This window comes from Culex quinquefasciatus, chromosome 3 (genome assembly GCF_015732765.1).
Source record: "Culex quinquefasciatus strain JHB chromosome 3, VPISU_Cqui_1.0_pri_paternal, whole genome shotgun sequence".
Taxonomy (NCBI): domain Eukaryota; kingdom Metazoa; phylum Arthropoda; class Insecta; order Diptera; family Culicidae; genus Culex; species Culex quinquefasciatus.
Window position 1 is genome coordinate 49,694,744 of NC_051863.1, and position 11,815 is coordinate 49,706,558.

The window sequence follows — 11,815 nt, forward strand, 5'->3', positions numbered from 1 at the left end:
CTGAGTAACTTCTGTGAGTGCCGATCAAGCTTGCCCGTACGGTACCGAGAAAGCGTTCTAATCGTTTAGTACGCGCCCAGACCTCGATCAGTATTCAGTGCACAGATCGCTTGAGACGAACACATCGTCATCGACAACAGCCGGAGAACAAAAAGTTTGCACAACAAAGGTCACGTTTTCGGCGCTATCGCCCCGAACCCGACACTGTGGGCGTCTAAAATGAAGTCTTCAGCGATAGCGATAGGACTGCTGCTGGCGATGATCGCCACCTCGTCGTCCGTCATGGCCGTCATCTACGAAAAGTACTGCATCCGATTCGAGGAGTCGTACACGTTCAGCGAAGATCGCGTAAGTAAACAGAGCTCCTCCCGATTGCGCCATAGTGACTCATCGTGGTTTGTCCCCCCTCAGTTTGTCGGCAAGTGGTACGAGATTCGACGTCTGGAAGATCCGATCCACGATCAGGATGAGCACTGCGTGCAGGAGAAGTTCACCCGGTCGGCCAACATGATGGACTTTGAAATTGTTCGGTCGGTGCAAGCGAACGCCTCGGCGGAACCGGTCTATTCTACCGGAGTGGCCTCACCCCGGGTGCTGGCCAGCGCCGTGGTACCCCAGTTCTATCTGCGGTACAACACGACCAGCCCGGCGGATCCAGGTTTGTAAAAGCTTTTGTTCATTTCAGAGTCTACTACTACTGATCGAATTAATAATGATGATACCTAGAACAATTAAATTTGACGGAAAATGACTCTATCCAACAAATTGTATCAATTTGCATTGCATTTGCTGTGCAGATAATAACGATCGATGCAGCAAATAATTGTTTATTCATTTATCAGTCAGTAAACGAACTGTGTGCAATATACAATGTTGCAAAATCAGCAAGTAGCAGAAGTAGAAAACGGACCATGTGAATGGAAGAAGAGCTGTTTTGCCAAGATACAATCAGAATTATGAAATCTTGAACTTATTATTTCATTTGGTTCAACAAAATTTGTATTGAATTTTTTCCATAAATTCTCTATGTCAATTACAATTACTTTTTCCATCATATTCAATCAGTTGTCAGATTGTCAAATTTCAAAACGTGATTCACCATTTTTAATAATCCAATTATTTATCTATCCGTAGCAGTAAGAAGAATTCCTGAGAGAGATTTGAATTTCATGCCGTTTTTATTTGTTTTCATTTTGTATTCAATTCTGTAGACGTCACATCTTTTTTTTTTTTTTTTGAATGGATCTTTAACCATGCACACTTAATTTCAAAAGAAGCCATTTCACATAATTGGTTTTATTCATGGTTAAACAAATGATCTTCACTTAATAATTTGAATTTTTTTTTTTGTTTTTGGCACCCCCTCCTCCCTTTCCGGCCTTGGCCCGAAAAATCAGGGGGCAATACTTTTTTTTTCACTCAGCTTCAAAATTTTAATGAAAATGAAATGAGTTTAAAGCAACTGCGTTTAGAATAAATTTCACATGTTTGGGTATACAGCAATTCCCCACGAAAACAGCTCAAATTTTTTCTGGGGGATCCTTGGCCGAAATAATTAGACCCGTATTTTTTTGTTTGGCCATTAGGGTGACCTACGCCGTGTCAGGGTGGTTCGAAAAATGGAAATTTTCGTCGATTTTCGCAAAAAAACATTTTTTTTAAAAAGTCATATCTCCGCGCCATTTCATCCGATTTTAGCTGTCCTAGACGCAAAAGAAAGGTGATTAGTTTGGCTATTTGGAAAAAATAGTAAGAAGTTTCAAAAATCTAGCTTAACATTTGAAAAGGTTGAATGAAAACATAAAATGCTGTTTCGAAGGTCTCGGGACCGAAGATCCTATGTCTGAAAATATTTTTATCGGATTCCTCGGAAAATTTCACATAACATATCAAAAAATGGTGAAGTTATGTTTTCGATATTCTGAGATACGATTTTTTGAAAATAAAAACTGGGTTTTTCGACACGCCACGCGCACAAATGGGAAAATGACGAAAACGGGAAAAAAATCGACTTTTTTCACTAAAACTTCGATAACTTTAAAATTTCAGCGATGACCTATGGGTAATTCTCCGCCAACTCACACAGCAGTTGCCCCGACCCCTCTTCGATTTGCGTGAAACTTTGTCCTAAGGGGTAACTTTTGTCCCTGATCACGAATCCGAGGTCCGTTTTTTGATATCTCGTGACGGAGGGGCGGTACGACCCCTTCCATTTTTGAACATGCGAAAAAAGAGGTGTTTTTCAATAATTTGCAGCCTGAAACGGTGATGAGATAAAAATTTTGTGTCAAAGGGACTTTTATGTAAAATTAGACGCCCGATTTGATGGCGTACTCAGGGGCAACTTTTCAAAACTTTTTTTCGTAAAATCGTGATAACTCGTGATGTTTATAAGCAAACCCCTTATGTTTATATATCAAAATTTTTGTAATTGTCTGCTCTACAAATTTGTAGAACACTGTTACACTCTAAAAAATAACCCTGCAAAGTTAGAAAAAACACGAAATTTTAAAATGAAAAATTTTGTTCTAAATGAAAAAATGACCCTTCTGGGACAATGTAGATTCGAAAAGTACATTAAATTTCCCATAAAATGACATGTTCCAAAATTTTTTACAGTCGAGTAACGGAAAATGGGAGAATTTTTAAAACTTTTTTGGTGTTTTTTTCGATGAAAAATACGTTTTTTCAGAATTCTGAGTACGCCATCAAATCGGGCGTCTAATTTTACATAAAAGTCCCTTTGACACCAAATTTCTATCTCATCACCGTTTCAGGCTGCAAATTTTTGAAAAACACCTCTTTTTTCGCATGTTCAAAAATGGAAGGGGTCGTACCGCCCCTCCGTCACGAGATATCAAAAAACGGACCTCGGATTCATGATCAGGGACAAAAGTTACCCCATAGGACAAAGTTTCACGCAAATCGAAGAGGGGTCGGGGCAACTTTTCCCGATTTCGTGTGAGTTGGTAGAGAATTACCCCTATAGATGTTATGGTACCAAAAGTTGCGTCTTTTAACTACTTTTAATATTTGCATGGACCTAAGGGACCATCCATAAACCACGTGGACACTTTTTTAACAACTCAGACATTATTTAAATATGCATCGTATCAAAAAGTGGTCAAAGACAAACTTGTAGAAAATTGGACGAACTTTCTAAAAAAAAATAAACTGAAAGAAGAATACACGTCACTTCTATGAGATTTTTTCATTTTTAAGTTTAAAAGTTAAATTTTAAAGAAATGCCACGAATTTTTTTTCGTTCATTTTTTTGAGGAAATGATGTTGAAAAAAGACTCACGAAAAATGCAGGATGGTATGTCTTTCCTAAAAAAAATTACAAAAATCCTTTACTAAAACTGTTTTTTTTTTGAAAAGTGGTCTAAACGTCAAAATTTTCAAAAACCGATAGTGGGAATCGATTCTTCAGACAATTTTACATAAAAGTCCCCATATTGAACATTGTCGTATGTCCAATTCTTGTCAAGATACAGCGGTTTTAAAAAATAATAATGCTGAAAAAACAGGTTTATTGGTGGTTTAATGCAATTTCAGACTTGATTTTTTAGTCTCAAAAATATTTTTACCGAAAAGCTCGTCTAATTTCCCATAAGTTTGCTTGTGACAGCTTTTGGCTTTGGCTATGGCTTTGAGATACAGTAATTTTTAAATTACAAAATACCAAAATATTTAAATGACTTACGCCATCCTCAAATGTCATTCTCGAGCACAATTGGCTCCATATACATAAAAATGGTTCGATTGTCAAATTTCAAAACGTGATTCATAAAAATGGTTCGTATAGGCCTAGGATTACATGTCTACAAGGTTTCATTGAAATCGGAGAGGGTCGGGTACAAAAGTACCAGAAAAAATCTTGATTTGAGCTGGAATTGCTCTATACAGCTTTTTTAATTTTTTTTTACAGTCACTTTTTAATTTTTTTTTGCTTGTTTTTCACATTTTCTGCTATAGAATGATACCATTATCATTTAAATTGTAAAACAAATGTGTAGAGGAATAGTTTGGGACACAACAAAAATTACTGCATACTTCTTTTAACTTAAAATGTAGGAAATTACCCCTAAAAATAACATTTTTGCAATTCCGTCGTGAAACTACTTACTTTTCCTGTCATTTTTGGACGACGAAATAGCCTACTTTTCTGTACCAAAAATAACAGAATCGAATAACAACACTTTTCAAAATAAATGCTGAAAAGTTCTACTTTTCAGCACTGAAATGGGTGCTGAAAAGTTGAACTTTTCAGCACTTGTTTCGAAAAGTAACACTTTTCATTTTTTTTTTATTTTAACGATTTATTGACAAAATACATGAAAATTTGACTTAAAATTTCACTCAATGGGTGTTTTTCGGAATTGCAAAAAATGTTGTATGGAACTCGTTGCAAAACTTGATTTTTTCAGCACTCGTCGTATTTATCCAACTCGGTGAACCTCGTTGGATAAATGTACGACTCGTGCAGAAAAAATCCTCTTTTTGCAACTTGTTGCATAAACTATTATTTTAAAAACATTGGCAAAGTCACATTTAATAAGTCAAACTTCCAACTCAAAAAAAAAAATCTAAATTTTGAAGAGTTCTTCTTTCTAATGCTTTTAAAGATCGAAAATTGGTTGAAAAATTGATTTTTGGAGATTTTTTAGGTCGCTGCCGTCTAGCGTCTTTCCACCTAAAGTTTACAATGAAATCCGTATTCAATTGCGATATTTGTAATAAATCAAGCATTTCCTGAAAACATTATAAATAATACAGAGGAAAGTGGCTAGACCATACACCATACGGGCAATTTTCTTCTTGTCCCATATGGTCGTCTTGCCCCACCTTCCCCTACACTTCGATCACATAATCCGAGAAACAAAATGTTTGTTAATCTGTTTGACTATGTACCTGTACCAGATACCCCGATAGATATCGTCAAAACCGACTACAACAGCTATGCCATCCTCTATTCCTGTCTGCAAATCAACTCAACCACGGTAGCAGGTAATTTTAAAAGTCACGATGTCAATAGCCAACTCACTAACCGTAAAAAATCATATTTAGAAAACGCCTGGATCTACTCCCGTCGCCTGGACATCCCGAAACCAACCGCCGAGCTAATCAACAAATTCATCGCGACCAAATTCAACCATCCGGAGCACAAGTGGGGCACCACCGTGCAAAGTTCGCCCTTCTGCAAGCCCACGAACATCACCAATTCTTCGCACGGATTGCACCAGCTGTCCTCGCTGTGGCGCTCGCTGGTGGTTCTTTTGCTGGCCAAAATGCTCTTTTAAGAAGGGTTTGGAGTGCCAATTGTGTATGGAATGATGAGATCTGATTTTTTTTTGTAATTGAGTGTCTGTAAAGAGCTAATATATTTGCAGAGCAGCAGCTATTAGGAGGCTGCCTTTGATGTTTGTTTCAATTAATTATCTTTTTTATTAAATTCTCTTTGAAGCTGCATATGTGCGTACTTTCTGCGATGAAGTTCTCTTTCAAGGGGTGAGATTCAGATTAGGGACCTAATTGGTAAATTGATGCTGATAGGACGTGATTTTTAACTCACTTTTCAACGTAATGGATCCTATAATTTTTTGATTAAAAAAACTCTCACAAAAGCAGCAAAACTTAAACTTTCCAACAGCATCGATCGAGCAGCATCCCACAAAATTCATTCTTCAACATTGTTTGCTGGGAACCATCCCAGCCAGCTGTTACTTTCCCAACGAGTGTAGATAATCCGCAAAACAGTTTTATTACAGACACACCAACTGAAAATATTATAATGCCATAAAACTAACCCACAGTGGCACCAACCCGCCCAGCTTTGCGGAGCTTGTAGCAATAATGTTAGGAGGAGCACATGGACACGGAAGCAACCCCCGGAGCAGCTGTAGCCAGTTTGCCATAAAACCACACCGGACGATTAGTCAGCTGGGGACGATTCAGTTGTTGGACATGGGGTTGACCCTCGTCTTCTGGCGGGGTGGGCAACACTTTTAACTGTCATATTGGCCCCACCACCTCCCGAAGGGATCTCTTTAAAGTGTTGTCGTTACTGGACCTGTTGGGACGGAAGTTGAGTTTGGTTTGAATTAAGTTTTATATATTTATATTTATAAACTTTTTTAACATTCCAACGCCCAAGGCTCCAAAAAAGTTGGAACGGTAATTTCAACTCACTGGTTCTTCGGCATAACTCACCCAATCAAGACGATTCTTTTTTCCAGTGATTTGTTAGGATGTCTAGATGATCCTAGAACTTTGCAGAACTCAATTTGATCAAATCTGTAATTTTTGCGATCAAAAACATCGTTCCAACTTTTTTTTTCGCGTGTAAAAAAAAATCGCCGAAAATTCCGCGGAGGTAGTCTTTTTGAAAAAGTTGGAACGATGTTTTTGATCGCAAAAATTACAGATTTGATCAAATTGAGTTCTGCAAAGTTCTAGGATCATCTAAACATCCTAACAAATCACTGGAAAAAAGAATCGTCTTGATTGGGTGAGTTATGCCCGAGAACCAGCGAGTTGAAATTACCGTTCCAACTTTTTTGGGAGGCTAGCAATCGATGGTATGCGCGAAATCATGTTGCGGTAATTTTTTGGGCCCTTTTTTCCCACTGTGCAGTGGAACGAGCCACTGAACAGGGTTGCCAGGTTGCCAGATAATTCTGGAATTGCCAGATTTTTTGAGTGACAATTTGAGAAAAATATTTTGTATTTCTTCCAGAATATGTTCATTTCAAAATTCCGCCAAAATGTGGTGTTAAATGTGTCGAATCATAGTCAAGTGTGAGATTTTTGATGTAAAATTTTATGACAAACAACTTTGTCGCAGACCACAAAACGATCCGAGTTAACCCTGACGAGTTTTTAGCGATTTAAAGAAGACGTTTTTGTATACATTTTTTTCACTAACCTCAACGATAAAAAGCAACTCTTTACCCTTAACTGATTTCTCTAAAAAATTTCACAGTTAATTATGTTTGCCTAAGGAATCGAATACCTTTTGCGTTCATTCCCCCCGCCCAGCCCTCTGTTAAAATATATTGGATAGTAATAAATATAAAATTTTCATTAATGTTTAATTGACTTGAGCTTTTGAGAGATATTTGAATTTTTAAATAGCATTATATTTTACCTTAAAATGGCTGTAACTATTGACCTGAAGGTTCAAATTCAACTTATCAAAAACGAAAACATTTATTTTTCAAAAGTAATCCAAACATTATAGAGAGATAAAAAAACCCTAAAATATTCCTTAAAACTTAGGTTTTCTGAAACTAAAATCTTGAACTAAAACCCACAACCCTCAATCAAAGCCATTGCCTCTTTCCATTTGCAACAATTCTTCAGCAGAAACTAACAACCAACACTACACAATTTTTTGTAATATTCAATTTTCAACTATTGTGGAAAAGTTAAAAAAAAATCCAGGAACTGAAAGACTATTTTTTATTATTTTTGCTAGTCTATGAAAAAAAATTTGAATAACATCTTGGCTTTCTAGATAAAAATCCCTGCAAGCATTGTACAAGAGAACATCGATGTTTTACATTGAAGGGTAAAGAAGTCATCAATGCAACACGGGGAACAATGCTAAAATGGCTCTCACAAATCGTAGTTCCTACCAATCTGGCTCATATTTGGGGGAAAGGTGTGTCTACTGGATACCCTTCTGCCATAAGAGTTGCTTTGGATATGAATGCTCCCTTGCAAATCTATCTATATATATATAAAAATTCGACGATTTTGTTCGAACGCGAATCAGTTCAATACGGAGCGTCGTATCGAGGTGCTTTTTGTTGCGTTGAGTTCGTAAAAGTCCAAGGAAGGTTCTTACGCCAAAAAGTGACAACTTTGGCCACTCTGGAACCGATTCCGGAAAATCTGCAGATTGTATGGAGAAAGCTGCGTAAAATCAAATTTTGATCACAGGAGGCTGAATTAGCAAACAAGCAAGAAACGTCAGGAAACCAAAAAAGGGCAGGACGAAGTTTGCCGGGAAGAGCTTGTTATTCATAAATGTTTGCTTCTGGGGTGTAAAAGTAATTTATGATCAAAAATTACACTTTCTCTTAAATGCTGCCATTTACACCAAAACTAATATTTCTTCAAATTTCTCTCGTCATTTCGTAAAGCATGAGTTTGGCTACGCTGTCCTTTAATTAGATTTGACCAAATTTAAGAATATACCCAGAATCCAAGGCTGTCTCATTGTTACCCTCTCTTTTCCACCCTTGGGTAAAAATGTTGTTGTTTATTTTATTAACGTGACTTTTGGATAACAATGAGACACTTTAATTTTTCTTCGTTAAACTTTTCCAAATCCATGGCAATCTTTCAAAACATGAAGTGGAAGTGGTTTTTGGCACATTTATTGAGTATTAACTTTATTTATCCAAAGATATAAAGTTATCTTCTATATATATAAAAAATTTCGACGGATTTGTTCGAACGCGAATCAGTTCAATACGGAGCGTCTAATCGAGGTGCTCTTTGTTGCGTTGGGTTCATATATGCCCAGGGAAGGTTCTTATGCTAACTAATTGACACTTTGCCACTCTGGAACCGATTCCGAAGCATCGGCAAATTGTATGGAACAGGCAAAAATTAAAAAAAAAACGTTTATTATAAAAATTAGATTTTTGTATAATTTAAAAACTTTTCAATTGAAGTATCAAGTTTCAAGTTGGAAAAATTGCCTTTAAATGCCTAAGAAAAGTCACCTGATATTTTGGTCAATGTTAGAACGATTTTATAGCAAGAAAATGCAACAAAAAGCTCATTATAAAATGCTTATGAAAAAAATACAAAAATCATTGAAAGTTGCAAACCAAAAGTGTCTCATTGATGACTACTCTACCCTACAGACAAAAAGGCAATGAACCAAAGCGACTAGGGGAACTATACCCTTTTTCAGCATTTTTCTATTATCGGCCTCTCAGCACTTTGATCATGAATTACAGCTTTCATAAAGTAATTTTGACTGTTCCAAAGTAATAAATAGCTCAGATAAAAGTGAGCAAGCAACTCTCCATTGTTGATACATCTGAAAATGTTGATTTTATAGCGGAAAACGGCAAAAGTGATGAGAATTGGTCGGCTTAGAGTGATTAAAATGGGTACATTTCCCTTTCTAGTAAAATCATAAATCAGGAGAAAAAATGAATGAAATTTCACACCAAACCATTATTAGTTTTAACGGGGCTTCTGATGTTGAAACATAAAATTAAAAAAAAACAATCCCGGATTTAATGACTAGACTCTCTCTGCACTAAAATTCTTTGACAATGGCCAAGGTTGTAAACACAAACAAGACTTTTTAATTTAATCTGATGCGATTTTCTTCACAAAATGAGTTATAGGTAATAGTTGTCACATATTTTAGAATAAAACATGAGTTTTGTTATAATTTTAACAATCATCGTATTTTTTTTTGTTGTCGTTAATATTCTGATTTGAATGATGATTTACAAAAAAAACGGAAATAAATATAAACAATGAAATGACAGATAATACAAATTCCGTGTAAAATAAAAGTTGGGAAAAGGCATTCCAAAAGTTCAACCTTGAGCCAACTAAAAGTACTTCAAGAAGATTGCCCACAGAACAGATATATTGAATTTCAATGATAAAATGCCAACATTTATTCTCTTTGATCCATCCTAGGGATTCTCATTGATCAAACAAATTAAAAAAAAAACGATGCTATTGACCTGTCACCGTAAGAATCTTTAGTCAAAAAGCAATAAAACACAGCAGGTCCATCGCCGTTCGGGAATATTAAAATTTAATTGCCGATTTCCACTTTGGCTTCTCGGTAGGGAAATGACCTGTAAATGAACGCAGAAATTAATAATAAAAAGTCCCGCGATGGTTTATGACCCTCGCAAGCCAATTCTAATAAATCTTGAGCTTTTAATTAAAGTCTAATATATTTCTTTATTGCCACTCCCCCGACTCACTCAACCGAAGGGCCAAGATGGCACGGCCTGGGGGGAGTACAAACTCAAAATGCCACTGAATATGATAAAAATAAAAGCTTCGCGAGCCACTCCGGGCCAAGGACCATCAAGGCGTCGTAATTAGATGGGCTCACCACCACTCTCCTGGGAGGTGAAGTGAACTGCCAAACACAGGAGCAGGTTGTTTTGAAGAGGAAAACACGCGATTCGTTGACAGAACCAGAGTGGATACCTTCTCCACTGCTCTGAGAGCCATGTGAGAGCTTTTCCACTTGACTGTGTATAATGCCTTTTTTGTGAATTGGCTGGCTGGTTGGCTAAGGGGATTCGCTTTGCATAAGTGGCGGGAAATTTGGGGCGTGAAATTGGCGAGAGCTGTGTAATTGCAGGAAAAATGGGACTACATTGAGCCTTTGTGTTGGCAGTGAAAGATTTTTTTGTGGAAAATTCAATCAAGAATTTTTGTTTCAAGTTGAAAGACAAAAAGTTGGGACAACATGTTTAGTTAGAAAAAGGATAAAAAAAATTTCCGGATAAAAATTAAGAAAAGCATGAACATGACTCTCAACTTTTGTCTTTTGTCTTTTGTCTTTTGTCTTTTGTCTTTTGTCTTTTGTCTTTTGTCTTTTGTCTTTTGTCTTTTGTCTTTTGTCTTTTGTCTTTTGTCTTTTGTCTTTTGTCTTTTGTCTTTTGTCTTTTGTCTTTTGTCTTTTGTCTTTTGTCTTTTGTCTTTTGTCTTTTGTCTTTTGTCTTTTGTCTTTTGTCTTTTGTCTTTTGTCTTTTGTCTTTTGTCTTTTGTCTTTTGTCTTTTGTCTTTTGTCTTTTGTCTTTTGTCTTTTGTCTTTTGTCTTTCGTCTTTTGTCTTTTGTCTTTTGTCTTTTGTCTTTAGTCTTTAGTCTTTTGTCTTTTGTCTTTTGTCTTTTGTCTTTTGTCTTTTGTCTTTTGTCTTTTGTCTTTTGTCTTTTGTCTTTTGTCTTTTGTCTTTTGTCTTTTGTCTTTTGTCTTTTGTCTTTTGTCTTTTGTCTTTTGTCTTTTGTCTTTTGTCTTTTGTCTTTTGTCTTTTGTCTTTTGTCTTTTGTCTTTTGTCTTTTGTCTTTTGTCTTTTGTCTTTTGTCTTTTGTCTTTTGTCTTTTGTCTTTTGTCTTTTGTCTTTTGTCTTTTGTCTTTTGTCTTTTGTCTTTTGTCTTTTGTCTTTTGTCTTTTGTCTTTTGTCTTTTGTCTTTTGTCTTTTGTCTTTTGTCTTTTGTCTTTTGTCTTTTGTCTTTTGTCTTTTGTCTTTTGTCTTTTGTCTTTTGTCTTTTGTCTTTTGTCTTTTGTCTTTTGTCTTTTGTCTTTTGTCTTTTGTCTTTTGTCTTTTGTCTTTTGTCTTTTGTCTTTTGTCTTTTGTCTTTTGTCTTTTGTCTTTTGTCTTTTGTCTTTTGTCTTTTGTCTTTTGTCTTTTGTCTTTTGTCTTTTGTCTTTTGTCTTTTGTCTTTTGTCTTTTGTCTTTTGTCTTTTGTCTTTTGTCTTTTGTCTTTTGTCTTTTGTCTTTTGTCTTTTGTCTTTTGTCTTTTGTCTTTTGTCTTTTGTCTTTTGTCAATATTTTGTGTAATTCTTATAAATTTACTGTAGAGTGTAGAGGGTTACCAATCTTCCTGTCATTGTTTTCAACAAATCAAGACATCAAGAGCCGTGTTTACTTGCATAAAAATGTGACAACAAGCCTGAGATTTTTAAGCTGGGACGGGGGTGGCGTCGACATCTGCAAAACCAACAAATAGTTACTGCGCAGAGTGCCACCGCCGCCGTCAAGTATTTACGAGCCAAAGTGAAAAGCAATTTCTCCACCAAGAACCTCC

The 11,815-nt window shown here is 36.1% G+C and overlaps 1 protein-coding gene across 1 annotated transcript; it reads left to right on the forward strand.

The window, feature by feature from the left end:
• The first annotated feature begins 48 nt into the window (after positions 1–48).
• Positions 49–5,438, forward strand: LOC6046287 (apolipoprotein D). The gene is made up of 4 exons (XM_001863460.2): positions 49–348; positions 412–658; positions 4,924–5,010; positions 5,071–5,438. The coding sequence occupies exons 1-4, from the start codon at positions 220–222 to the stop codon at positions 5,301–5,303; spliced, it is 696 nt and encodes a 231-aa protein (XP_001863495.2). The 5' UTR covers positions 49–219; the 3' UTR covers positions 5,304–5,438.
• The last annotated feature ends 6,377 nt before the right edge of the window (positions 5,439–11,815 follow it).

What these genes read in the sequence shown, in the direction of transcription:
- LOC6046287 (XM_001863460.2), top strand. Translation starts at nt 220, where the DNA reads ATGAAGTCTTCAGCGATAGCGATAGGACTGCTGCTGGCGATGATCGCC. An exon ending in ACACGTTCAGCGAAGATCGC is followed by an intron (nt 349 to 411) that starts GTAAGTAAACAG and finishes GTCCCCCCTCAG; the next exon opens with TTTGTCGGCAAGTGGTACGA. An exon ending in GACCAGCCCGGCGGATCCAG is followed by an intron (nt 659 to 4,923) that starts GTTTGTAAAAGC and finishes TACCTGTACCAG; the next exon opens with ATACCCCGATAGATATCGTC.